Genomic DNA, 26,486 nt, shown 5'->3' with positions numbered 1-26,486 from the left:
AACAGTAACAGGCAGCTTTGAATTAGAAGTTTCTACCTGGCTTCACAGAAGGTGATGGTTTCATTGAACACAGACTCAATGTATGAACTACTGAGGGGAGATATGATTTCAGATATTTGGGCTAAGGCAATAATTTAGCTGCATGTTTTCAATTAAGACATAACTACATTTGGTTTTCACAGACAGATTTGAACTGATGATACAGTTCATAAAGTTTTACCAACAACTAAATTCCAGACAGTTGGAAAGAACATTCAACATATTTTCTCTCCTTGCTCTGGGCTACTTAGTTTTGTTTTTGTCTGTTGTTCATTTCAGAGCCTTTCTCATCTTCTTCTGCTGCCACATTTACTTTTTTTGAATTTTTTTTACTTCTTTTTGACAAGCTGGGGTCTGTGTCACCATCATCACTGTGACTGCTGCAGGACTCTTATAACATTACACAGACACAAGCCCAGTTAGCATCAGCAGCACTGATTGGTGCTTTGTACTAGTACCATGCTAGAGATTGATTTTTCTCAAATTTTAGGACAGAAAACAAAAAATAAACCCACACAAAATGTTAATAACTTCTCAAAATAATGTCAGATTGAACTTTATCATTTTAAAACTTTGTCCCTTTTATTTGTTTAGTCGTTATTTTATTTTTTATATCTGTATTGCCTCCAGATTTGTATGCATTTTCACATTTTTATTCATTCATTTTAAAGTTTGTTTCAGATCACTTTCAGTTTAAATGTCTGTAGAGTACTATATAACTGCCTCTTGTATGAATTGTGCTATAGAAATACATGTGTGTATACTGTGTGTGTGGCCCAGAGGCGGTGATGCTTCTCTCTGTGCATGCTTGAATGTCATGAAAGTGAATAAACATGGAGAAATGTTACACAATCATCTGACGTCTTTCAGGAACAGAAAGACGTCAGATGACGTCAGAAAGACGTCAGGAACCTGAGCTTTTGTTCACCATTTGTTTATTGTTTGCACACATTGATATTACAGTTTATTACCATTATATCATACAGTACATATATAAGAGTAAGATCCACAACATATCAAAAGTAAAGGATGAAAAAGAGTTAAGAAAATAAGATCACTAAGTATCAATAAATCAGCCTTGAAACCAAATAATTTCTCCCAGAGAGAAATATTGTTCACTGTCACTATGACAACAGTTACAGTACAAAGATCCATAGATTATACAGAGCTGTAATCGATCAGCAGAGTTGAAGAGAAACAGTTTTATAGAAATTATATGAACAGGAATGATACTTGGTTGATTTTACTGTAAAACGTGAAGATGAAAAAACTATAGTTGGATTCTGAAGTGTTTGACGAGCACAAAGTTACATGTTTATAAGTCTGTGACAACAGCTGATACTGACTATATGCTGATGATAAAAAATGAAATGTGAAGTATAAATCATTATCAGGTTAACTGGATATTAAAGAAGCATATGTAACCTTAAAATGAAAATAAAGTGTAATGAGAACTCATATTTTTTGTATCTATCTTTAATCCTCTTCAGTATTATGGATTCCATATTTATGAGGTTAAATTTCTCAAGCCTGCTATCATCCATTACAGCTGAGCTGTGTTCAACCAGCTGAGGAGTTTGACAGGGAGCTCCACTGTCCCCTTTGTTTTTTCTCTGTCTGTTAACATGCAGCTTTGAACCCTGTCGAACATACAAACACCGCAGCTTTGTTGAACGCACCTCGGGTTGTTTTAATTTATGGCAGAACGGGCACACTGGCACTTTGATGGCTAATCACATGATCACTTGGGGGGAAACAAGGCACGAGCATGCACACTCACTCACACACGCACGCACACACACACACACACACACACAAGCATATTGCTGTTGTCAAATGAAAAACATGTATCTCCAAGACGTCAGTTTTTCATGAGCTGAGAAAAACTGGTTTCATCTTATTTTTGCTGTTATTTCAATGAGGTTGTGAGAGCAGTGTTGTACAACTTTCTCAACCTTAAGAGATCATTTCTCTCATTATGTCAAATAATAAAAATCACCAAAACTGGAGTTAACATGTTTCCACCTTACAACAACAATACACACACAGACACACACACAAACACCTCAACTGACAGGAGCCCTAGTTTTTCATTTTTTAACTATATATTTAGACCCCAACAATTAGACCTATTTTGTCTATTTGAATGTGCTGGGGCCAGCTGAGACAGCATTTAAACTCACACACCCAAATATACACTGATACCATGTCAATTACTGAGGCATTGACATGACTGGGAGTTACAACAGGTAAACATTTGAGATTTTTTTTTGCTTTCAGTTTCAGTCAAACTAAATCTCTGATCTTTTGGTGCGTTTCAGTCACATCATATTAATAATTATAGCAACATTACAACACTAATATTTACCTACTGCTAACATTTTGGCCATCGATAGAATAAATGACAACTGATTCAATAGCAGAGTTTGGCCAGGAGTCATTAGCAGAGACTGTATGACCACAAGATGGGGACACAACTGATCAGGGTCACACAGGACAAACAGGTAACTCTGTTTTGTTCATGTGACAATCCAGCCAAAGTCTATGTAATATATAACAACTATGACTTTAATTTAACACAAAGCTTTGGATGAGTGGAATTTGGAGATGGGTTGGCAGAAAATGAGAAAAACATCTTTAAATTAAGGCTTTGGAAACTGAATGATGACCAGAAATAAAGCTTGAAGATGCACCACAAAGTATAGAAATGGTATTTGGCCTGGGAATTACAGCTTTAACTATGACTGAGACATGCTGGGAGATGTAGAGGAAACCGCTAGCCTATTTACACAGCTCTTCTCTTGAAGCCAAATTTGAACTTGAGTTGAAGCTGCTGTTAGTGTGGACGGATGATGCAGCTACAGTGGATCTACATGGAGCTTTCAAACAGTGACTCAAACCTGTCCTGTGTATCACTGCTGTACCTTAAAGCACTGGTTTCCAACATTTTTGGCTTGTGACCCTCATCACAGGCTGTCTGAGGAGTTTAAGAGTGATATTTCATCTCAGATTTCTTCATTTGAACAGTTTTGAGAGTCCTGGAGAGATAAAAAGTCTACAGCTCCTCCTGTCTGTTGGAATAGTAAATTAGTAGCTATTTCAAGGTTGACAAAGTTTATATCTAAAGAGTGTTTTGTACTAAAAAAAGTGAATGAACAATACTTAAATGATTGCAGGCGAGTGGACATGGTACTGTATAAGCAGAATAACTCACACCAAACTGCATGAAAAAAATGAAAGCACTCGAGAGGTTCAGCAATCAGCCTCTGTGCTGAGTGTTATTTTCAATAATCACACAGCTCGGTGTAGACAGACCAGAGGACCCTGCAGACACCCAGAAACCATCATACAACTTGGACAAGCTCCATTAGTGGCACAGCATCAAGCAAAATATAAGGCAACTTAAGATATAAATAAAGCTTACATCACAACAGTTTCATTCATTATTTAAAGGAATATTCCGAGTTCTATGTAGAAGGAATTAAAATAAATAAAAAGGATTTCTCTTGCATCATGTTGCCGTGGAAACTCAATGATCCTGAACGCACACAGTGGTGATGCCATGTGGCTAAATCATTATTGTTTGCAGAAAAAACAAAGAATAATGATTTAGAACTACCTGACACAAAGATTACGATAATAACTTGTATCACCACTGTCACGTGATCAGGCTCACAAGACTCCTCACACAACAACCACAACACACAGGAGTCTTACAGCTGCACTGGGCACATCCTTTCAAATGCTTTAAACTTCAACTCCTGCATCCAACTTTCCCTGAACAGAGCTTGGTTCCATTTTTGTGATTTATGCTACTAAGATGGGTACACTTTTTCAAAGACGTCTTCTGCTAAATACAGTGCAAGTGCATTCAATTAATGCGGCCCTGGCTATAAGCACTGAGAAGTGAAAGCATGTTATGGCAGAAATAATCTATTATAAACTGAGTGGTTATTGTTTGGATAAGACAGACAGGGTAGGGGAATCAGAAAGTAAACTGAGAGACAGACTAACAGGTTAGTTTTGGTCTTCACAATGGAATTTGCTGACAATAAGGAAAAAAAGGAATCATGCCAGAGTTATTCGTTAAAGACTAAATGCCTAACTGGAAGTCATTTCCTGCTTATTCCAGCCAGCAGAACACATCTCTGGTTTTTATGTATTTGTACTATTGAATATTCCACTACACTGTATGGAGCTACTGTATGTCTGCCATCTATCCCGTACCTTTAAAAAAAAAACTGCTACTTTGAGAATGAAACATGCTAAAATCATAATGACAATGAGAGTTTGGAGGATTCTAATGGGATGAAAGTTATGCTGATCAAATCTAGAAATCCAGATATAACATTAACACAATATTGAAGTCAAATGTAGGAGAAAGCCATAAAGAATCATACATAAACTATCATGATATGGTACAGTATATTACAGAGCTGCTGCTACCTAAACCAGCTCCAGCACTTACTTCATCCACATGCACAGCTGTGTTTGGATTCTAACACTTTCTGAGCTGCTGGTAGAATCACACAGCTCTTATTCTACTGGTTGTTTGAATTACAGCATTTCATAGATTGTCCACAATGTTTGGTACCAAGTTCATCTTTAAATTTAACCTGAGACTTTCATGGAGGCGCGGCTCCATTCTCTTTATCTTTCCTCTTTTTTTTGGAGCATAATCCTAGAGGGGACATTTGGTAACTGCACTGCTTTATCTCTGTATTTATCTAGAATTATTATTCTCTCTGAGTCTTTCTGAGAACACTGGAGGCCTTTTTTTTGTTTTGGCACTACACAGAAAACAGCAGAGAGACAGACTGACAACAGCACAGCACAGATATACAGAGAAAGACCGGGGATGTCTAGACTCTAATTCCAACTGCTACAAGATGACAGTCAGGCTGTGTTCAGATAGACACAGTTAAATACAACTATAAACACATGCAATTAGGGCTGGAATTTCTTCAGGTAGACTGCAAAGATCTAATTCTAGGTAGAAGGGTTGGTTGGGTGCAGTAGGGTGGTGGAGGAGTCAGGAAGGTTGCCTGTATTGAAGCCAGGCAGTGACTGATTGTGAGACTAGTCCTGAACTCACAGTCCATCTATGTCCTAAAAGATCCCTGATCATGTAACAGCACTTTATAGTGTGCTAGCCTGGTATTTTGTGTTACTTCATCATCTGTCAGCATATTTACGGCCATTTTTTGACCACATTTTTTTGGCTCTGGGATACAAAGATGATGTCCCCGTTTTTCATCCCACCTACAGAGCTCTGATTGGTTCAGATCACTGTTGTGGTTTTGAAACTTGACATTTTTTGCAACATATTGAGTGAGCTGGGAGGAAATGGTAGAAATTGGAGACATAATAAAATGCTGTAACAAAATCAGGGAGCCTTTTAACATCTAGTTTTTTTTGTTTTTTTATGATTACTGCTATATTATTAGCACTTGTTAGGTAGCCCTCTCAAAATGACAGCAGGCAACACCAAAGTAGCAAAAAACATTACCTGCCTGGTCAAAACTTTGCCACCAACGACAGATGTTAAATATGTCAGACCAGAGAGACTCTGTGAATGGATGTGAATTCAACTTATGAGCTTGAATAAGTTGAATTTTATGCTCTAAGTCGTTTTTAGAGAGAGGATAACTGTACCATTTCCATCTACATCCATTCATGCCTGGAGTCGCTGCATTGATCTGGACTGAAAATGACCACTTCAAAACAAAACACATTCTGCTAATGGTCCAATCAGAATGTAGACCGGTGGGAGACAAAAATTAAATGCTATTGGTCCATGGGATGTTTTTAAGTGGTAGATGTTTAAATGGAAAAGCAGAGGGAGTTGGTTTAGTCTAAGTGCTACTGGTTTAGAAGTACCCTGGTGAGGACTAAATGCTGTGGGGAAGCAGGGTCTCAGCGGAGGTTCTAACTGGAAGAGAATGCAGGATGAAGGGGCAGGGTTTAGGTAAAGACCAGATGCTGCTGGTCCAGCAGGGTTCTGGTGAAGTTGTTGATTGGTCCGATGGCGCTGAGTGACATGGCATTGTCCCGCCCCCAGAGCAGGTTGGGACCAAACACCACAGCCAGGTTACTGTTAGTCATCTTATTCACTTCACTGTTGGCTGATACCTGCAAACACACACACACACACACTGTAGGTAACAGACAAACTCAGTTACAGGTGAGGTGATGGATGAGTGTGGTGTGTCAGCTGTACCTGTGCCAGGAATGTGATGAGGTATCTCAGTGACATGTAGTTCTCCTCTGGCAGTGACTCTACCAACGTCTTCATAACTGTCACCTGGCTTTCGCTGGACACAGCTGGAACACACAAAACACCAGAGTGAATTAGAACTCATGTAGATGGAGCAGTCAATCAGTACATTTACATGTGCCAAAGAAACCCAAGTCACTGGGAGAAATCAGGTTACACAGGAATTCAGACGTGTTTACATGCACTGTAGAAACATGGTTACTTTAAATCTGTGTATACATGCAGCAGCTCAGTAATCAGATTAATTTACAACACCTGAGTGTTGTACCCGAGTAAAGTCCAAATTAAATCACATTTAGTCTTTTTTTTTTCTGTCAAAAATAATATCAATATCATTTTCACATCCTTGTTAATAGTTTTTTATTATTATATAGGAAGAAAAGAAGAAGAAAAAGGTCTTTGGGGAAATATCAGATATGATCCTTTTCATCTCAGCCAGCTGGAGGGGCGTGTCGGTGTCTGTGTTTGATTGACAGCTGGCAGGCTGCTAGAGTGCTGATGTTACAGCGCAGGGATTAAGAGACAAGTGAACAAACTGCTGCAGCTACAAGTCATGTGCAGACAGTCTGTTGTTAGCAGTGGTATTGAAGAGTGATGACCACACCAGCATCTAACCGGACTGAAGTGACATTTGCAGTTACGTTTACATGCTGTTTAATGTGCTGCAGCTGAGCAGCTAGTTAGCTATCTAACCTGCTAACTGACTTTCAACATGCTAAGGTGCAGGACAAGTCGTGTGTTCATGTTTCTAAGTTAGATAAGGAGACTTTCGCAGGAAAGCTAATGGGGGTTGTTGTTTAGAGTCTGTGGCTCTTGTGTTGTGTAGCAGGATGCAATCAGGCTCAGTGTGACTGTCTGCACTGCCTATGATAGAACACCACATTACTGCTTTATGTTAGACTTCATTGGGAGCAAATTTTCCATCTACACAGAGGAATAACTGTCAAATTCTGTCAAATTCATGCAAAACTAGGGAGAGCCATCATGAACAGAAGTGATTTACAGAGTGGATGTGTATGATGTAGCAGACAAAAAGTGTATTTACTGTAAGTAGTACACAATGAGACTCTCTGATATGTTTTCCCATCTGTGCGTGTCGGATGTTTGATGGTGCAGTAGTATTAAGACAAGTCTGTGGTGAGACAGACCTCACACTTTTTCCTTATGTCAACTGTTCAGCTGTGGAAACTGATGTAATCAGACTTTCACCCCTTCCAAACAGCAGACTCATAATACTGCTAATAAGCTGTGACCCTGCTTGTCTCTGTTAGAGACTCCATTCTGCAGTGTGCTTCATACATTTCACTCATAAATTACAGAATAACACTGAATGTATAACACTATAATTATTATGACTATCAAATACTTACAAAGTAAAAAAGTTTGTTTCACCTCTCCATCTGTCCATGAGCATGTTCTTACTCATTCACCCACATGTGCATGCTTTTTATTTCTCTGTCTCATTCTTTCTTTCTTTGTTGTTTTTCTCTCTCTCTCTGTTTTCATGGTTTCAATTAGATGAGGTTTAAACATCAGCAGTGTTTCTCTATATTCTTTCAACATATAGCAGCACTGCTAAATGATGATTTTCTGGGTTGAGGCATTTCATTCTTTGACATTTATTACAACTACAGCTATCTGGGCCTCCTGAGCCCCTCTGGTGCTGTGGGCTCTGCACACGCACCAACAGCACCACTGCTGAAAGAATCCCAGAGGAAACACTGATCTGTATCATGAATTAACCTTTATTTTTGACAAAAAGCCATTTCACCAAAGCTGGGAAGCATCTGACTTGCATCCAACCCTGGACCAGAGGAGTGGCCTGAGGGTGAGTCATTCAGACCCACGTCACTGTGTTGGTCTGAATGAGGTCCTAGACAGGCTACTTAGTGCCAGTTTCAGTCAGACTTTAAATTTTGGCAGTGTATAACTATTGCTTTTTTTATCCAGCTGCTAAATTCAAATGGCATATAAGACATGTGGCAGAACTGAAAACCAAAGTGCAATGGTTTCCACTAAAAGTAAGAAACCTGGGAGGAATTAAACCCGTCCATGACCTGCTCGCACAGGAATTCATTTTCAATTTATTACATTGGCACCATCTGACCAAACACTAGATAATTCTAACAATATTCATGATGATTAAGGTTTTAAGAACATACAGGTGAAGTTGACGATGTCGTTGTAGAGCTGGTAGGTCAGCAGAGGCTCGGGTAGTTCCCTCAGGAACGTCTTCAGAATCACAGCAGCCAAGTGAACGTCTTCCATCTCGCTGAAATTCACTGCCTCACCTACAAAAAGCACACACACAATTAGAAAAGAAACTCTATCTAAACTAGAAATACTGCCTTGTGGTTGTATGCCTCCGTCAAGTTGTAGTTTACATCCATGTCTGTCCAGACTCATATTACATTTGTAGTGATGACTTTGAAGGAATCTAATAAAAGGTATCAGTGTATTTTCCTTGTATGTGTTCACATATTTGGCCAATGATGCTGATTCTGATAGAACTCAAAGATGTAGCCATGACAGTAGACAATGCTTCAGATATGGATGTTGCTGCAAGAAAGCTACAATTTCTAAAACGTAGATGCTTCACACACATCTTCAACCGGCAGCACAGAGGATCTAAATAATCACCACAGTTTCAAGGTGGCACTAAGATTAGTGTCACCAATTCAGTGTCTAACCAAATGTGAAATATGGTCACAGTCTCCCCTCCTGTTCCTGAGTTATGGTGTTGAATTATGGCCAGAGAGTGTTTTTGCAGAACATTATGATGTCACAGTGAAGCTGACCTTTGACCTATTGGATATAAAATGTCATAACTTCATCATTTGAACACACCCATAAGACATTCAAAGTGCTGGTGAAAAAAGTAAGTGTCAATGATTCAACGATTCTTGATCATAAGTCTTCTGAGATCAGCATGGTTCACATCAGCAGGTGCTTCTTGTGAACTTATATGATCTGACAATATTTTATTTCAAATTTATACATAAATGCACGTAATCCCAAAGGGTTCACTTTCTTCAACTTTGCAGACTTTCAGTAAGGCTTGCCGCTTACCACTAAGTCTTTTACTTTGGTAGTTTATGAAGATGGTCAGCACTGATGTCACACAGGGAGGAAAGATCTGACTCATTATTAGCCGCTAATGTAAAGCATCACCTGGGAGACTGAATTTCGCAGTTCACCTTTCACCCATCAAATGAAGCTGAACTGCCAACACTCACCAGGGACAAAGAGGAACATCAGGCTGTGGGAATGTTAGGTAGGCCATGTTGTCAGATTTCCTGCAGTAGCAGTTCAACATTTCTGCTGTGTAACAACCTCAACATGCCCAGCTTTATAGATCGCTTTAACAGGCCAATGGAACCTACCTGAGTTGTATTTGAGCTGGACCTCCTTCACCAGAGTCACATTGGCAGACCGTCTGAAGATCCCCTCAATCTCCAAACCTGACACACACACACACGGTAAGGAACAACCAGGAAGTTCTTACTGTGTGAATAAGTTATTGAGCTGCTTTGGAGCATGTGTGTTTGTGTTTCTACTACCACAAGATAAGAGTCACCTTGCTCTGAGAGGAAGCTAATGGTATCTCTCATCACCACAGGAACTGCTTCACCATCTGGACTCCTCTCTCTGAGCCTGACACATACATACACACACACACACACACACAGGAGGTAGGACGACAAGCTTGAATTAAAGGTCATTATGAGTTGATTGGGGTTTTAATACACATCTAACAGAACTTTAGTTTGTGTACTAATGCCTTTAACATTTCGAGGAAATATTTCTAGATGTGCTTTCTACATATTCTGCCAAAGCTGAATATAACAGACAGATTAGCAGAGATGTAGTGACTTACGTTGTGAGTGGAACCCCAAAGATCTGGTTGGGGAGGGGAGGGCTGCGAGGAGGAGACATGGGAGGCTGGGCAGTCGGTTTCAAAGCTGCTCTCAACTTGTTGTCATACCTGGACACATAGACAATGTTAGATTATCACCAGCAAAGGTTAACCAAGCTGTACTCTAATTGCCCCTTAAGGAGAGGGAATAATAGGTGGAGTATTAGATGTTTTCTAGGTGGAAATGACAACAGTGAATGTAAAACAATCTGCTATTTCACCACCAAACAAATTCAAATGCATGCAGAGTGTGTAAAATGACAACAGTGGAATGCAGTAGGAAATCAAATGCAAATATCCATTGTGTATCCTTTCAAAGTGGATTTTTAGAACAAAATCTGGACATGAGTTCTTACTCTTTGACACGTGCAGGGATAATCAGCTGCTCACACTTCACCACGTCCTCCAGCTCACTCAGATAGCTCACATAGTTGATCTTCCTGCCAAATTTAAAACTACACAGAGAAAGACACAAAATCAGCTCAGGAGTTTGTTTCCCAAAAGCCTGAGTAGAAATGAGTCTGAAATCTGAAAGATGAAAAAGTTCTGAAATACTACATTAATGATATAGAAGTGGCATTATAGTTATATAGCCTCGCATTTTGCAAACATATCTGTACTATGAAAGTTTGAATGTGAAGCACTCAGTTACTTTCCAGTATCAAATGTAATGTTGTTGGGTAAATACTGTTACATGCAGATATGCATCCTGAATCAGTCATTGACCTGGAAATTGTAAAACAGACAAATTTGCCAGTGTTGTAGTTTTCCACAGCTGCCACTAGATGTCACTAGAGCCATGTTTAGTGATTTAATCTTTTCATGAAGTTGCTACAAAGCCGTATCAGATAATGTTGTCAGTATTGCCATTCCTAATTCCTCATTTAAAGCACTGGTTGGGCTTGAAGCTTCCTCAGATAGATGATATCATAAGAAATGATTCATTGAATCCAAAGGAACTTGGAGGTCTTTGCTCTACCTTTGATACACTGACTAAGTGAACTGAGTACTAGCACACAATTTTTATTTTTTGTTGGCTTAGTGTTCTCATCAGTGTAAAGCTTATACCTCACTGTTGCTTTCTAGAGAAGTGCTCACAGTCCAAACATGTCAGTGATTGTTCAACAGATAGTGGAAGCATGTTAAGAACTCATCTGAGTAACACTGTACTATTTGTCAGTGACTCACAGATGACGATCTTGCAAGAATGTAGACGTTTTTACATGTCAGCTAGCATCCAAAGTATCCAGAATAACATCATTTACGCCAACCTTACTTTATATATTTAGAAAACTGAGTTTGTTTGAAGTGGGTGGCTAACAAATAAAAGTGGAATTTCTGTGGAGATGTGTTTAATATCAACACAATTTGAGCAGACACTGAGCGTTATGTACAACAGCTTATGTGTTGTAATGGTCTAAATTTCATCCCCAGCGAGATTCATAACCGATTCATAATTGAGGCTACACCCAACGATTCTGTCCAATATTGTTGCAAGTTTGCTCCTCGTTTATCAATTGGACAAGATCTATTAAGAATGTTGCTAAGATTGATGAAACCTTTAATTAATCCTAGCAAGTTCCATGGCAGTAGTCCAATCACAAACAAATGCATAAGCAGAAACATCTGCGTAGGCCACTTTCATCTGAAGTCATTTTGACCAAAGTTGGACTCATTGCATTTTGTGGAAGAAGGAAAAAAAGTGAATTTAGGTAAAATGGCAAACTGAAACAGTAACATTTTATCCTGCAATATTGTCCTATATACTGTCAGACTAGTCATAGTGTTTGGAGAACCTGCAAAATATAAAACAATACTGTGTCACTCTCGAAAAGTGTCAGAAAAACAAAAAAAAGGAAGTATTTTTTGTAACTAAATGAATTGTAGCTAAATGAGGTGTAACATGATCCTGAAAATGATGTTTAGCAATATTACAGAAAAAAAAGAACCTGATGATGGGTTTGAAGAGGATCAGCAGAGTCTTGATGAACATGGTGGGATGGACGATGTACAGAGCCTTGATATTCTTCTTATACCTGAAAACACACAGACACACATCTGCAGTAAACATCTGAAAACATAACAGTGTGAACATTTTTATACGTGTAATGCTATTTTATTAACACAACAAGACATACAGCAGATATTCTGACATTAAAAAAATGTATTCTACATATGATAAGGAGAAGAGTGTGTGTGCTCGTGTGGTTTTGTCTACATTTTTGTCCCTCATGAACAGGCATGCAGTGTTCTTCACTTTTAATTTAGGGATAAATCTACAGTACATCACATTTTAAAACAACCACTGACAATGTGCTTTCACATTCTAGGTCTAATGTTGATGCTTTTTTCTTCAATTTCCATAAATAGAAGAATGGTAAAAGTACTTAAGTGGCCAAAAGTACAAACACCACTCATTCAATAAAAATGCAGAATGACAGCAGATATTTCAGATATCTAGTGCATGACTATGTGCAATGACTAGTGATCTTAGATTGTAGTGTCAGTAACTCAAAATCAAAAGGCAATGTATGTTCTATTGATGCTAAACAATGCCATTGTGAGAAATGTATCAGAGACGAGGTGGAGATATTAATCTCTCCACTGAGTGGCTTCAACAGGCAAGAGAGTAATGCAGCCACAAAGTATGCTGTGGTTTGCGTAACACTTCCCACTTATGTTTCTCTATTGGTAAATGTGGTTTAGGTAATGGACAAGGTAGTCAAGCCAGGAAGCAATCTTTGATATATTGAACATTCTTCCATTATACAGAGCATATGACAGAGCATATTCTGTTAAAAGTCCTACTGTGTATGTTAAGTAAGCTGGTAGTGTTTTTCCTGCACACTAGGGATGTGCAGAGATCCCAGTATTTGTATTTGTATCTGTATTTGTTGAGGCAGCGAAATTATTTGTATTTGAATTAAAGTGGAAAGAGGCTTAAAAGTCCTGTTTTTGTTTTTATTACACTTTTAATTTTAGAAAATTAAAGTGTTACAATAAGTGTTCATGAATTAACTACTTTATGAAGGAGGTCCCCACATCGGGACTTGAACTGGAGTCTCCCAGATCATAGACGACTGTGCTAACTACAGCTAAAACTACTCATCGCCTCATTGCAGACAGACCTCTACCTATTTATACACCCATAACACAGAGACAGCACAGCGTGTAACGTGTAGGGAGGAACTTCAAAGGTAATTATTGCTTTGCATTTCTCATTTATTGCCTATTTTTTACAACCTAACTTTGTGGAAAGGAGAAGAGGAACAACAGGCTATGGAGAGTTCGTTGGGAGCACTTTGCTTGTGTCAGTAGCTCAGCTTTATCTCTGGGGAACACCCGCAACAAATAATTTTTTAAATATTTGTATGAAACAAATATTCATATAAAACCCACTATTTGTGCTTTGCCGAATAATGTATTTGTATTCGGGCAGACCCCTACTGCACACAGACAGAAGTTAGTTCTGTCCTCTCCCATAGATGCTCAGTATTAATATTACTGAGTATTAGTCTTTATTTTAAACAGATCTGAAAGACAAATTCAGGCCAGACTAAGGCTTCAACCTAGGGATGTCCCATCCAGGCCCTAGTCTGAACCTTTAATACTGGGTATCTGCTGCTGCCGATTCCGATCTGATACTTATATTTACATGCAGCAGATATGCAATGTAGATTTAATATGTATCTGTCATGTTGAGATAACAGCTGTAGCCTTCTGACTTTTCACACATTTTTCATGAGCTACTTAATCCAAATTCTGAAGGTCCCTCAAAATATGAAGTAGATCAGATTAAATTATTGATCCGATATGAATGAAAGTTTAACTGGAGAAAGTAACTCCTTAAATTGACGTTATGCGATCCTCTGAAGAGAAGATGTCTCTGTTGGAGTTGTTAGAAGTACAGAAACACTCAGTCTACTTGTAACTGTACAGTGGTGTAACAGAGTGGAGCTTCCTCCCTCACAAATGACCTTTGGCTGAGTACAGACGCACAAACCGCCAAAAGGCGAGTTTCATTTTGTGACTGCTGCAGCCATCATCGTCTGTCACTTAGACTGGTGAGAGTTACAGTCAGTGTCGGCTAATGATGAGAAGCTGCTAGCTGAATGTTTTGTACACTCCAGTAAAAACACAGTAGAGTAATGAAAGGATCTGCTTTATTTTAGCTGATACTGATCATTTAAAATATGCCTGGATCAACCTTGATAATCAGTTCTGATATGATAGTAAGTAACGTCTGTGCATGCCGTGTTTGTGAACTTACTTTCTGTCAAACTCCCTGTATGCATCTCGTAACCAGCTGAGAGATGGTTTGTTTTCACTGGTCAGCCCATGATGGAAATAGATCAGAGTGTAGTCACTTTCAACATACTGATCCAGTGTTCCTTTAAGATACCTGCAAAAAATACAACATATTCATTGTCATTTTAATATACGTGTGTGTGTATATGGGGGGGCGTGTACTTTTCATGCCTAGGTCAGGCAAAATGTGACCCTGACACGGTGGAGCGATGGGTTATTACACGCTTTGGCTTGATACCAGGTTAGCATGTTACAGAAGCTGTTAGGCGATGTTGGTGAAAAACATTGTGGCGAGAAAAGAAAACTGAAGCAGCATTTGCTTTCTTTTAACGGAAGTTATTGTGACACAGTTCCCTTTGTAGACTTCTGTCAAACATCTTCTGTTGCTTCATACTAGGTCATATGGATATGTGGAACTTACAGTAAATATGTAGCTGGGATTTCCTGATAAGTCAGCAGTCAAACACACATGCTGAGTAGCCATGACGTCTCTAATTCAGTTCCAAGCAGGGATCTTTATTGCATGCCGGTCCCCACCCTCTTCATGTTTCCTGTCACTGTTAGCTTCAGAAAAGAAACTGCAGCAACTATCTGAATTTTACTTGAAGTTTAGACAAGGTTTTCCAGAATATCCTTTCCTTACTGCTCCTGTAATGATTCATGGCTGCTAAATCCCAAAACATTTCCATCTCTTTCACTGGTTCTAAACTACACCCTGAGTTCTGTGTTGAAACTGTTGAAACTGTTGTATGAATAAAAGTATCATTGGTGCATATAGAGGTGTATTAAAACACATGTATGTGGGGGTAAACACAGCAGTATGATGTATTCTAAAAACACTGTATCAACTGTAACACTGACTCTGACCAGTTAACAGATTGATGAATTATACAGTAAATTGCTTTGGTAATTGTAATCTATTGGTTAAAGTAATACTACACTGACATATAGGAACTCTTTTATCCACTCAAATGTACAATTTTTCATAAATGAAAAATACAATTTCAGAATGTTCAATTAGAAAACAAGTTGGATGGGTGCAGGACAGTAACAACAAGATGTTTAAAGCCCTACCATAATGAATATTCTGCTGTTCTTACAGTTCTGTGTACAAACAGAAAAACAGAGCTTCTGGTGGCACTGATGGGATGGTCTGACGGTCAATAATTCATGGAATTATAGCCATTCCCAAGAGTGATCAGGGAAAATTTCTGCCTGATAGTGTTGCAAGAGGACAGGTCTTAAATAAATAGAGAACCATAAATACACACAAAATTGCGATCTGATCATCAGCCATTGTAATGATTGACCAACCAAATGACATCGCCATCCTTTGCTTCCACCACTTGACAAATCATTATGTAAACTACAGTGGCTATACAACCAAAGTGGAAACCTCTATAGTAGTTTGTTCTGCTTGGTAAATGATGGACTGAGTCAAACAACTAAATGACATTTATTCTACTCAAATCCTGGATATTTCACTTTGGTGGCCACAAATCATTACTCTATATGGGAAATAATCTGTTCAACTTGAGGCCAAATAATTCCACTTTCCTGGAACCTCGTAATAAATAGAAACTAAATGTACAACTATAAATACACCAACTAAATTACAAGGAACTGCTTTGGGGTGAGTCAGTCTGTTCTACAAAAGAAAAAAAACAACTTTTATCTCCAAGGAAATGTCACTGGAGAGAAAAAAGTTGCAGTCTCAATAAATCCTACTTCTCCATAAATCAAATCATCACATGTATAGAAACTTGAAGGAGAAGCTGAAGTACTTACATCAGCAGCTTGTGATGGTCTAGCTGGTGTTGAGGAGGCATCCTGCAGGCATTAAACACAATCACCTTTCTGCCAAAGTTATCATCGCCTGCACAAACAAAGAGACACACCAGGATTCAACATCAGCTATATTAAAATAGATTCCTCACTGAATAAAAGAGCTCTTGCCAAGCAGTCCAAATTGTACATATAAGTGTTCCAAAGTGATTAAAACGTGTATTCAAAGAATTAATGAGCAATAAAAAATAAATGTGAGACCAGCCTGTCTAACTGAGGTCACGTTAGGGGTTAACAATGAAGAATTATTGATAATACAAGATTAAAAACTATTAAATGTCACAGTCCAGATGGGTGGGAGGACAGAGGCTTGTGATTGGAGGACCAACCTGCCACTTCAATGATCTGATGCCTGGCGATGTCATAGAAGGGGTGGTCCCAGGGCAGGTGAGGAGAGCCAGCATCCAAGCGCTGGGAGATGTCTGTCTCTGCAACACACACAAACACCACTACATGAATACATTTCCACTGAAATAACACTAAATCAAAGCAACTGAATTAGGCAGATACCTACTGATAATTATCATTCAAAAGAGAGCAATCAATTTTTTTAATCACCTTAAATTGTATTTTGATGTTTTGGCAACATTGTTCCTGAAACTTTCACACCAATAAAGCTCATTGAAATTGAATTAAATTGAATTAATAATTAACAAGACAACAGGAACAGCACCCTGCATGGCAGCTCTGCCGTCATCAGTGTGTGTGTGTGTGTGTGTGTGTGTGTGTGTGTGTGTGTGTGTTAGGAGTCCCTCTCACCTGACTTGCTGAGAGTGGATTCATCAGCGGGCCACTGCTGGTCCTCTATTGTAGCCAGCTTCAGCTGTCCCAACTGTGCAGTTGCAGGGTCTTCACCCAAATCTACCAGCAGCTCTGACGACATCACACACACTGCAGAACGGCGCTACACGCACCCACACACACACACACGCTGGACAGTGATGTCTCAGATACACACACACACAAAGCTGTGACCTCCACAGAATAGTAGCCTGGAAGAGACAGAGACATTTCAGGTCAGCTGGTTTGAAAACATTTTCAACTATTCCATCATGTTCACCCAGGAAATAATAATTTAATAACTAGTAAATAATAGTAAGTAATAAACTAATTATCAAAAGTATCAAACCCCATGTATTAAAACATACTGCTGCATTTAAATATGACAGTTCATCACGACATGTGAGGTCATACTGTCCAGCCAACATGCTTTCACTTCCTCTTCTGCTTCACTAGTAAGCTTCTTTCTATCCAGTCAGAATACAGAGTATTGCTCATTAATCACTATTGTACTATTTATAGACCTTTGGGTCCTCCTGGTAAACAACAAAGTATCAGACCAGTTCTACAGCAGCACAGCTGAGTAGAAAGGAATGTGAGAGAACTGCATACACCCTGTCTGTCTCCAGGTGAACACTTCCCACAGCCAAATACAAGCTGCTGAATGCTACATAAACACCAACCTTGTTCAAATTTAAACAGACAGTGATAAACAGGCGGGGAGAGAGAGAGAGAAAGAGAGAGGGAGGGAGCAGGAGAGGATGACATATTAGAAAAACTAGGAAAAAACCTGAAGGTCACTGCATATTTATGGGCCTAATTAGCTTAATAGTTAACAGCAAAGACAAAAAGTGCTACTAACAACGCACTGTATATTTGCACTGACATTCCTAAAATCTGCTACCACTGCTGCTGAGTCCCTGCTGATCGTATTCAAGCTGCAGCTGTAAAACTTCCACCTGTGCAGCCTCAAAAGGCCAAAATGTCCCACAGTGACTCCCAATCATTAATCGCTTGTAAACCTTTGAAGACACAATAAAATGCACTTTGTGTTGAAACAGGAAGTTCAGCATTCTAATCTGCAGTTTATGACAGAAATGATGATGAGATGGGCAGAGGAGCAGGATTACATACTTAAAGGGGCCATATTGTGCTTTTTGTGGTTTTCTGTTATTTATATCCTGTTATGATGTCAGATTTTAAACATGGTCAAAGTTTCAAAATTTGAGGTGAACGTATGTAAAAATGCTGCCTGCAAGTCAAAAGCCAGGGCTTCAACTTGCTCTGAACGTTTTGTTTGCGACAGCTTTTTCTACCTCGCTGACAAGCTGACGTCAGCTCGTTCCATAAACAGCCGTCCACTCTGTAGCCTTGGTTGCTATGGTTGTTGCTAAGGTTTTTCCGTGTGTTGTGCACTCTCATATTTCAGATCAGATTCCGGCTCGAACAAGTACAGATGTATTTTAGAAGCTGACATTTGGAGTGAAGAACAAGAAAAAATAGAGAAATCATACTACTATAGTTTGTTTCATGGTTCGTTGTGCAGCTTCTGAAAGCTGGCCAATCAGAACAGAGTGGGCTCATCAGGAGGCGGGCCTTAAAGAGACAGGAGCTAATCAGAACTAAGAGGCAGCATAAAGGGCCACTATAAGATAAATAAAGAGTTTTTGACTAAAGATCATGCAAAGATGTTCAGTAGAACCCCAATTTAAAAAATATAGACCAGGAAATGTGCAGAATATGTTGCTTATGAAAATTTGTGACAGTTTCATTGGTCAGATTTTTTGTTCAGGCTATGTTTACAAGATGGATAATGTGAAGGATAGAGAACTATATTTGAAACTTTCCTGTGTCATTTGCAATGACAGAACCACAGAGCAGCTGCTTGTAATGAACAAGAGGCATTTCAGCCGTATGTGTCACCCACATCTGGTGGACAGATACTAGTGGTGCAACGGATCATAGTTGATCCATGATCCGTACAGATCGCTCCCCACGGTTTGGCACGCATGTTCACAGCGGATTAATTGCAAAATGTAATATCTCATTTAAAATAAAGTAAACAAACTGCTGTAAGTACAAGTCATAGACAGACAGCGTGTCGCTAACAGGGATTTTTAAGAGCAACAACCAAACCAGCATCTAACAGGTCCGTAGTGACATCTGCAGGTATGTTTACCTGCTGTTTAATGAGCTGCAGCTGAGCAGCTAATTAGCTACGTAGCTGCTAACTGACGTTAGCGGTGGATGTTTGTTTGGTGGCTCATTCAAAAAGCTGCAGGACAAGACATGTGTTCATGTTTGTAAGTTATGAAGTTTTGATGATGTGGACACAGTCTGTTGTTTCATTCACTACCATGTTTAAAGGAAGATCATGCTTTATATTGCAATTTAACAATTGAGCTTTGAATATTTTATATATTTGAAGATTTTATTTAAACATTGGACATCTTGAATGTTGTTTTCATTTAAGACCATGGGCAAAGGTTCCATGCTGTAAGTATTTTACAGAATATATGGAATACAAAGTTTTGTCTCTCCCTTTTTTTTTGGCTGATCTGAAAAAATGATCTGATCCGTGACTCAAATCCGTGACACGATCCGAACCGTGAGATTTGTGATCCGTTGCAACCCTAACAGATACGCTTCACTTTTAATTACAGTCTACAGCTGTGACTCGGCAGTGTGACTGAGACACAAAAAGTCTTTTAGGCTTCTTCTAACTACTAGAGCTGAAACAATTAGCCTAGTCGATGAATCAGTTAATTCATCCAGACCAACTATTTTGATCATCTATTAATGATTTCAGTCATTTTTCAAGCAAAAATGCCAAACATTTGCTGGTTCCATCTTCTAAAACAAGAGGATCTTCTCCTTTTCTTTGTCTTATATGATAGTATGCTGAATATATTTGGTACTGGGACCAATATGTGAAATTTGAACAAGTAACTTGGTGCACTGTTCACTCGCATTTCATAGAGGAAACAATGAATGGCAAAAAAAAAAAAGTAAGCAGATTGATCAATAATGTTATAATAATTGCGTATGCTGCTGTGAATGCTGGCTTCTGAATGTAGCAGAACAAATCCAGGGTGACAGTGACAGAGGTCATGCTGCTTTCACTGCACGGCTGCTGTAAGCTCGTCCAACCATCTCATCTTGAAGAGTGCATATTAGACACACATTCACTGCATATGTCCCAACATACTCGGATTTACTCCAAAAATGTTCCACTCCCTGCAATACCATTGTGGACCACTGGGGGGTTAAGATACACAAGAGATACAACTATCCAGTATTTATCTTATTTATCATTTTGTGTGTTTTTCCTGTATACAAACACAACGTCTTCATAAACAGAGTGTCTGTGTTTCTTCACATGTCTGGCTTTCACTAACAGCAGAATGCTTCCTCCTCTGCAGTATAGGCTGCAAACAGACTGTAGTTTACATGAGCACACTGCCTCCAGCACTTCCAACAACAAACTCTAGAAGTCAGTGAGCCGGTAGCGTAATGTAATTGCTTCACATTAATTCTGCGTCTCTCTTCCTCCTCTCGCTTATTAACTTTCTACCCCATATTCTACACTCACACTTCCTCTTTTATATCTCAACCCCCACTTATTCACTCTGCTTTTATTTTCTCTCACACACACACACACACACACACACGGGCTGTTCCCTCCCTACTATGTGATGTTATGCTGGCTGACAGCATGTTGCTTTAAATAAATATTGCCACTAACCAACAGACACAGTCAGCGCGCTGCTGCTGCTGCTGAGCAAAGAAACACACAGATAGTGAAAAACAACAGTCAGTCTCAGAGACGCTGTCAGGGAGGACGTTCGTTAAGATGATGTGGACAGTAACAGGTTCCTCTTTCTTTGCTTTGTGTGTTTGTGAATATAACCCCGTCGTTCTCACACAGCAGGTTCGTCAGTTAAAGGTCAAAACAGAAAGCCAGGCTGAGGACAGCGCTGGCCTGTGAGGAATCATCCCCATAGCTACCAACACACTGCAATTCATGGTCTTCATCTGCAAAAGGAGCTGGCTCAAGTGTCGTCACATGACCTCATTATGAAACACTGGTCAAGTCATTAAAATTCGCTGAATATGGGGGAGGGAGGGGGGGGGGAGGGGGGTGTCTCACAGCATCCGCTGAGAAGACGTCAAAGGTCAGAGAAGTCCAGAGACAGAGGTTATCATCTCCCTCCATACAATCATCATCACAATCATCATCACAATCAGACTGCTCCCTCTGGGTTGGGAGTGAGTTGCTGCCTCAAATGAAGGAGTTCAAGTATTTTGGGGTCTTATTCATGAGTGAGGGTAAGATGGAGTGTGATGTTGACAGGTGGATCGGTGCAGCATCAGCAGTAATGCAGGTGTTGTACCAGACCGCCAGAAGGCAAAGCTCTCAGTTTTCCAGTCCTCACCCATGGTCAGAAGCTTTGGCTAGTGTCTGGGCTCAGTCTTAGAGACAGGGTGAGGAGTTCACACATCCAGGGTGGAGGTCGGAGTAGAGCTGCTGCTCCTTTGCATCTAAAAGGAGCCAGGTTTGGGTTACACCTGGTTAGGATGCCTCCTGGACGCCTTCCTCTGGAGGTCTTCCAAAATTAATCTGCAACTATTTTGATAATCGAATAATCATTTTAGTCATTTTGTTAAGCAAAAATGACAAATATTTGCTGGTTGCAGCTTCTCAAATGTGATGATTTGAAGCTTTTCATCGATAATGAAAATAACTGTTAGTTGCAGCCCTAAAAGAGAAGATTACTGATGTTAGCCAGTCAGCACACTGTTGCTGAAGAAAATAATAGGACTGTACTCAGACTAACACTGATATGACTATTAGGCATAATCTGCCCATACCCACATCTCTAATCTAATGGTCACATATCTGGAGATACTGAGGAAGTTTGTTTCTTCCAGGATTCACACCAGCGATGCAGAGCAGCATCCGGTGCACTGGTCGGCCCCGCCCAGCCACAACACCTGTCTGCAGGTGTCAGTCTTTGAGGATCATGTTGCAATTCAACCCTGCACACACAGCCACTGTGTCTACATACTGTATAAGCAGAGAACAGTTTACAGAGGGATCCTGCACTAGCAGCACCCTGCCCCCTTCATTCCTCCTCACTATCACAGCACTGCAGCAGAGGAAAGCAGCTTAGTCAAAGATTGCTCCAGGGGGTTGGAAATTGGTTCTTTGGGAAAAAAAAAGGCAGGAAAACTATACTGCAGAGTAAAAAAAATCATTCTCTTCCTGTTAGCACAGAGATAAAAACAAGCAGTGATCATTTTTACATGTGAAACACTGCTGTGTACGCCCTCCTAACCACAGACAGCTTTATAGCATTATTGTGTTAACAGGCACGATGCCATTGGGTGCTCATGGTTTCAGACTGAATGCTACAGTCAGCTAAAAGGACACACCAGATAAACATCATATACATGTGCCTCTTTCTCTACAACAAGACATTTGAGGATGACATCTTGGGCTTTAGGACATTCTGATCAACCCTTTCACCATTTTCTGTCATTTTATGGACCAAACAGCTAATTGATTAATTAAGAAAACAATCAACAGATTAATCAATAATGAAAATAATTGGTAGTTGTAACTCCATATGCAGCGGCCTTTCCAAAAAGTGACCTATCATTGATGATGACATGGTGTCCAACTGCAAACAAAGAAGCAAAAATCCCACCGTGATTCACTCATCTGCAGACACACTGGGCCAGCTGCTGCTGGGATCTGAGATATTTTAGGTGGTATCTCAGTATCTGAGATGTTTTATATGGTATCTCAGTATCTGAGATGTTTTATGTGGTATCTCAGTATCTGAGATGTTTTATGTGGTATCTCAGTATCTGAGATGTTTTAGCTGGTATCTCAGTATCTGAGATGTTTTAGGTGGTATCTCAGTATCTGAGATGTTTTATGTAGTATCTCAGTATCTGAGATGTTTTATGTAGTATCTCAGTATCTGAGATGTTTTAGGTGGTATCTCAGTATCTGAGGGCATTTTCACACCTATGGTTTGTTTACTTTGGTCTGAATCAGTGGATGAGTTGCTACTTTATTGCATTTTCCCTTTGCTTCTGTTTCCCATTAATGTATTAAACTATGGCGGGCCGGCACAGTTTAATTTGCCCCACTACAGTTTCACATCGGCATCTCCCCACATATAATCGAAACTTTTTCTGGGTCTTGGATTAATGACCTCAGTATTTCAAAAAGTTTTTTCTACAACCCTTAGAGCGACCCGGGCTCTACAAAATAACCAGGCTGGCGCCACCAAATGATCATTTCTAAGTCATCAGGAAAACACAGGGATGGTTTAATATGGGAGGAGAGGGGATTTATATTTTAATCCTTTATTTAACCATAGTAGTTTCACTAAAACCCATGTTCTCTTTTTCAGGAACGCCTTCCTGATACTCACACAGCTACACACCTTCTGGAAGCTGCCCAGTACAACCACAGTCTGATCTGTTAACCAGTGAGCAGAGGTTGGGGGCAAAGGCATTGATGGTAAAAACGTATGGATAAACCCTCCGTGACGTCACCCATAGGTTTCCTGTAGAGCGGTTCTGAAGCTCAGTGTGGTGGCTCCAGCCATCACTATCTTGGCAGTGCCCAACTCCAAGCTAATCCAAAAATGGGCACTCAAAGCGACCACTCCATTAATTATGCATAACTTTAAGCCCTAATAAAATTTAAACAGGTACAAATTAGCTATAGAGACCAAAACCGTTTTTTGTACCAGGCTGTAAACCTATTCATTTCTGCTGTAAGCGTGGGCATATTAACATGGGAGTCTACAGGGATTGACTTGCTTTTGGAGCCAGCCTCAGTAGTCATTCAAGGAACTGTAGTGTTTGGCTTCATTTTTCAGCCCCTGAGGTTGCCACTTGGGCCAAGGGCCTTGCTCAAGGGCCCCATCCAGTAACAAGCCTGCTCCTCTAACCTTTAGGTCACCACTGCTCCCCTGTTATGAAATGCTCCTGGATACAAGTTTTAAGTATACACACTGATATATTCTGAAATATCCAATAAAAATAAGCTTTTCCTCATACATATAAAATATAGATGTATTTTTTATTTCATTATGACTTTAATGGCACCTGCTGAACGTATGGTTTCAAGCTCACACAGAATACTGACAGACAGCCACTATGTTACACTGAGCTACTGTGTTTCATATTCTCTACGAAGTATTATCTGGTAAACATTGTGGTACAGTTCTCTCAGAGTCAAATGTAAGCGAGCGCATAGATACCGAGTGATAAACGGCACATAATTGAAGTGTATATCAGTCACATTTTGGAAATTATACTGTAAAATCTTCTTAATACATGGTTTAAATGCATGCAGCGTAACCAAACATAACCTTGTGATTAGGAAAATGTGATGAAATATGCTTGACAAATCACGCAAGGACACATTAAACGGACTAGTTTTTACATGGAGTTTGGCGGATCGCCCTCCATGTACAGGAGCTAACAACCTCATGCAGCTATTGATATCTCCGCTGATAAAAGCAACAAGTGAGCAGCACCGTAACTGACTCCGTTTACTTTTAACTTACCAACAAAATAATCTCAAGAAAAACATTTTAAGCTATCTTAGCTGCATATTTAGACAAGCTAAACGGGCTAACTTAGCTAACGTTACCTTAGCTGACAAGTGTTGCAAAGCTAAGACACATTAGCAAGCTGCTTTGCTTCATTTAGCGACATATCTGCATACACAGACATTTTACACGGGCGGCTCCTTTTCCGTGTGGACATTCATTCGTAATGAGAATGACTGAAGTTAACTAAACCATATCACCCAAGCATAACAAATCAATGTTACCACAACAAATGATCCCCAATGACACTGTACAATAAAGTGTACAAGACCACGTGACGCGATTGTTCAGTTTCATATTAAAACACTTCAGTTAAAGAATAGACATGTTTATTTACCGTGCTTGCTTTGAAATCAGCCGATGAGCTTCGTGATGTCTGAATTCGCCGCAGACTTGATCAGATCAGAGCTGTTGACAGCAACAATCCGCGTCAACACCTCTTCCGGCTCCCAGGTTTTCAAAATAAACGCATGTATTTCTGGTTATGTACCGTACCTGTCAAAATAAAAGCCTCCTGTGGCCTGGTAGGTGTCAGATTTGAGTTGTTTCATCGTGTATTTTTCTTATTCTGTAGATAATTAGTCAAATACACAATGTAACATTATCTCAAGGTTTCCAGAACAGCTAAAACTAAGTTTGATAGCACAAAAATCTGATATCTAACACATGTTATAGTGCCCTGTGATTAAGGTTTTAACACCAAAGAAATAGCATAAATATTGGAGAGGCAGAGAAAACAATTTCACCATCAGCATCTTTAACCATTCTTAATACCATGCACAGTACCAGTCAAAGGTTTGAACACACCTACTCATTCAAGGGTTTTCTACACTGTAGAACAACACTGAAGACATTAAAACTATGAAATAACATTTACAGAATTATATAGTAAAGAGGATAAGCTGGTTGAGAGAATGCAGGCTGTGCAAAGCTGTCATCAAGGCAAACAGTGGTTACACTGAGGAATCTAAAATATGAAACATATGTTGGTTTGTTTAACACTCTTTTGTTTACTATGTAATTCCATATGTTATTTTGTGGCTTTGATGTCTGTATTGATCTACACTGTAGAAGAGAGTAAAATGTAGAAAATCCCTTGAATGAGTAGCTTTTTCCAAACTTTTGACTGTTACTGTCACTTTAACATAAGTATGTTGCATGTTGAAAATTGGTGTGAATCACTCTTTTTTTCACTGAAAAAACCCTCACTCATGTTTTCCAATATTGTAACTTCACTTGCAAAAAAAAAAAAAAAAAAACTGCTGATAATAAGGATGCTGGAAAATTAAAACTCTTTAGGAGAGCTGCTTTGAAGAGTAAAAAAAATAGGCCACTCTCTACTTAGAATCAATTAATCAAACCTGTGGGGAATAAATCATAAATTATGCCAAGGTAATGTTCAGAGACAGAATGGAATTTGATATGACACGTCATGCAGAAATGCAGCTCATAGCACTTTTCACAAAAAAACAGGAAGCAAATATCTGTCCGACAAGTCTTCATCTGAAATATTCCTGACCTTTGACAGTTTTTTGACCTTTGACAGTTTTCTTTGTTTTGCTGATATGTGTCTGATGTATAAATTAATTCATTATCTTGCAACACCACCACTTAAACAATGTGTCATTCTGCAGGAACAATGTTAGGGAGACCAGGGCATCAGCAAGAGGTGACTACTCAG

The 26,486-nt window shown here is 39.4% G+C and overlaps 2 protein-coding genes across 3 annotated transcripts in view; one reads left to right on the top strand and one right to left on the bottom strand.

Moving 5' to 3' along the window:
- Window positions 1-26,486, top strand: part of ddx4 (DEAD (Asp-Glu-Ala-Asp) box polypeptide 4) — a 198,065-nt gene that overhangs the window by 21,065 nt on the left and 150,514 nt on the right. The gene's annotated exons all lie outside the window — the stretch shown is intronic.
- arhgap1 (Rho GTPase activating protein 1) lies at window positions 1,477-25,252 on the bottom strand. Its single transcript, XM_067582733.1, has 13 exons — window positions 25,143-25,252; window positions 17,145-17,377; window positions 16,715-16,813; window positions 16,329-16,416; window positions 14,503-14,634; window positions 12,182-12,268; window positions 10,589-10,687; window positions 10,194-10,301; window positions 9,894-9,970; window positions 9,700-9,777; window positions 8,479-8,607; window positions 6,260-6,363; window positions 1,477-6,171 (listed from the first exon to the last, which is right to left on the bottom strand). The coding sequence occupies exons 2-13, from the start codon at window positions 17,266-17,268 to the stop codon at window positions 6,004-6,006; spliced, it is 1,293 nt and encodes a 430-aa protein (XP_067438834.1). The 5' UTR covers window positions 17,269-17,377; window positions 25,143-25,252; the 3' UTR covers window positions 1,477-6,003.

Source organism: Thunnus thynnus, chromosome 24 (assembly GCF_963924715.1).
Source record: "Thunnus thynnus chromosome 24, fThuThy2.1, whole genome shotgun sequence".
NCBI classification, from domain to species: domain Eukaryota; kingdom Metazoa; phylum Chordata; class Actinopteri; order Scombriformes; family Scombridae; genus Thunnus; species Thunnus thynnus.
The sequence above is the reverse complement of the archived record's forward strand: the minus strand, read 5'-3'. Positions and strand labels throughout refer to the sequence as shown.

What these genes read in the sequence shown, in the direction of transcription:
- arhgap1 (XM_067582733.1), bottom strand. Translation starts at nt 17,268, where the DNA reads ATGTCGTCAGAGCTGCTGGTAGATTTGGGTGAAGACCCTGCAACTGCA. An exon ending in TACAGGGAGTTTGACAGAAA is followed by an intron (nt 12,269 to 14,502) that starts GTAAGTTCACAA and finishes GTGTGTTTTCAG; the next exon opens with GTATAAGAAGAATATCAAGG. An exon ending in CCAGCTCAAATACAACTCAG is followed by an intron (nt 8,608 to 9,699) that starts GTAGGTTCCATT and finishes TGCTTTTTGTAG; the next exon opens with GTGAGGCAGTGAATTTCAGC.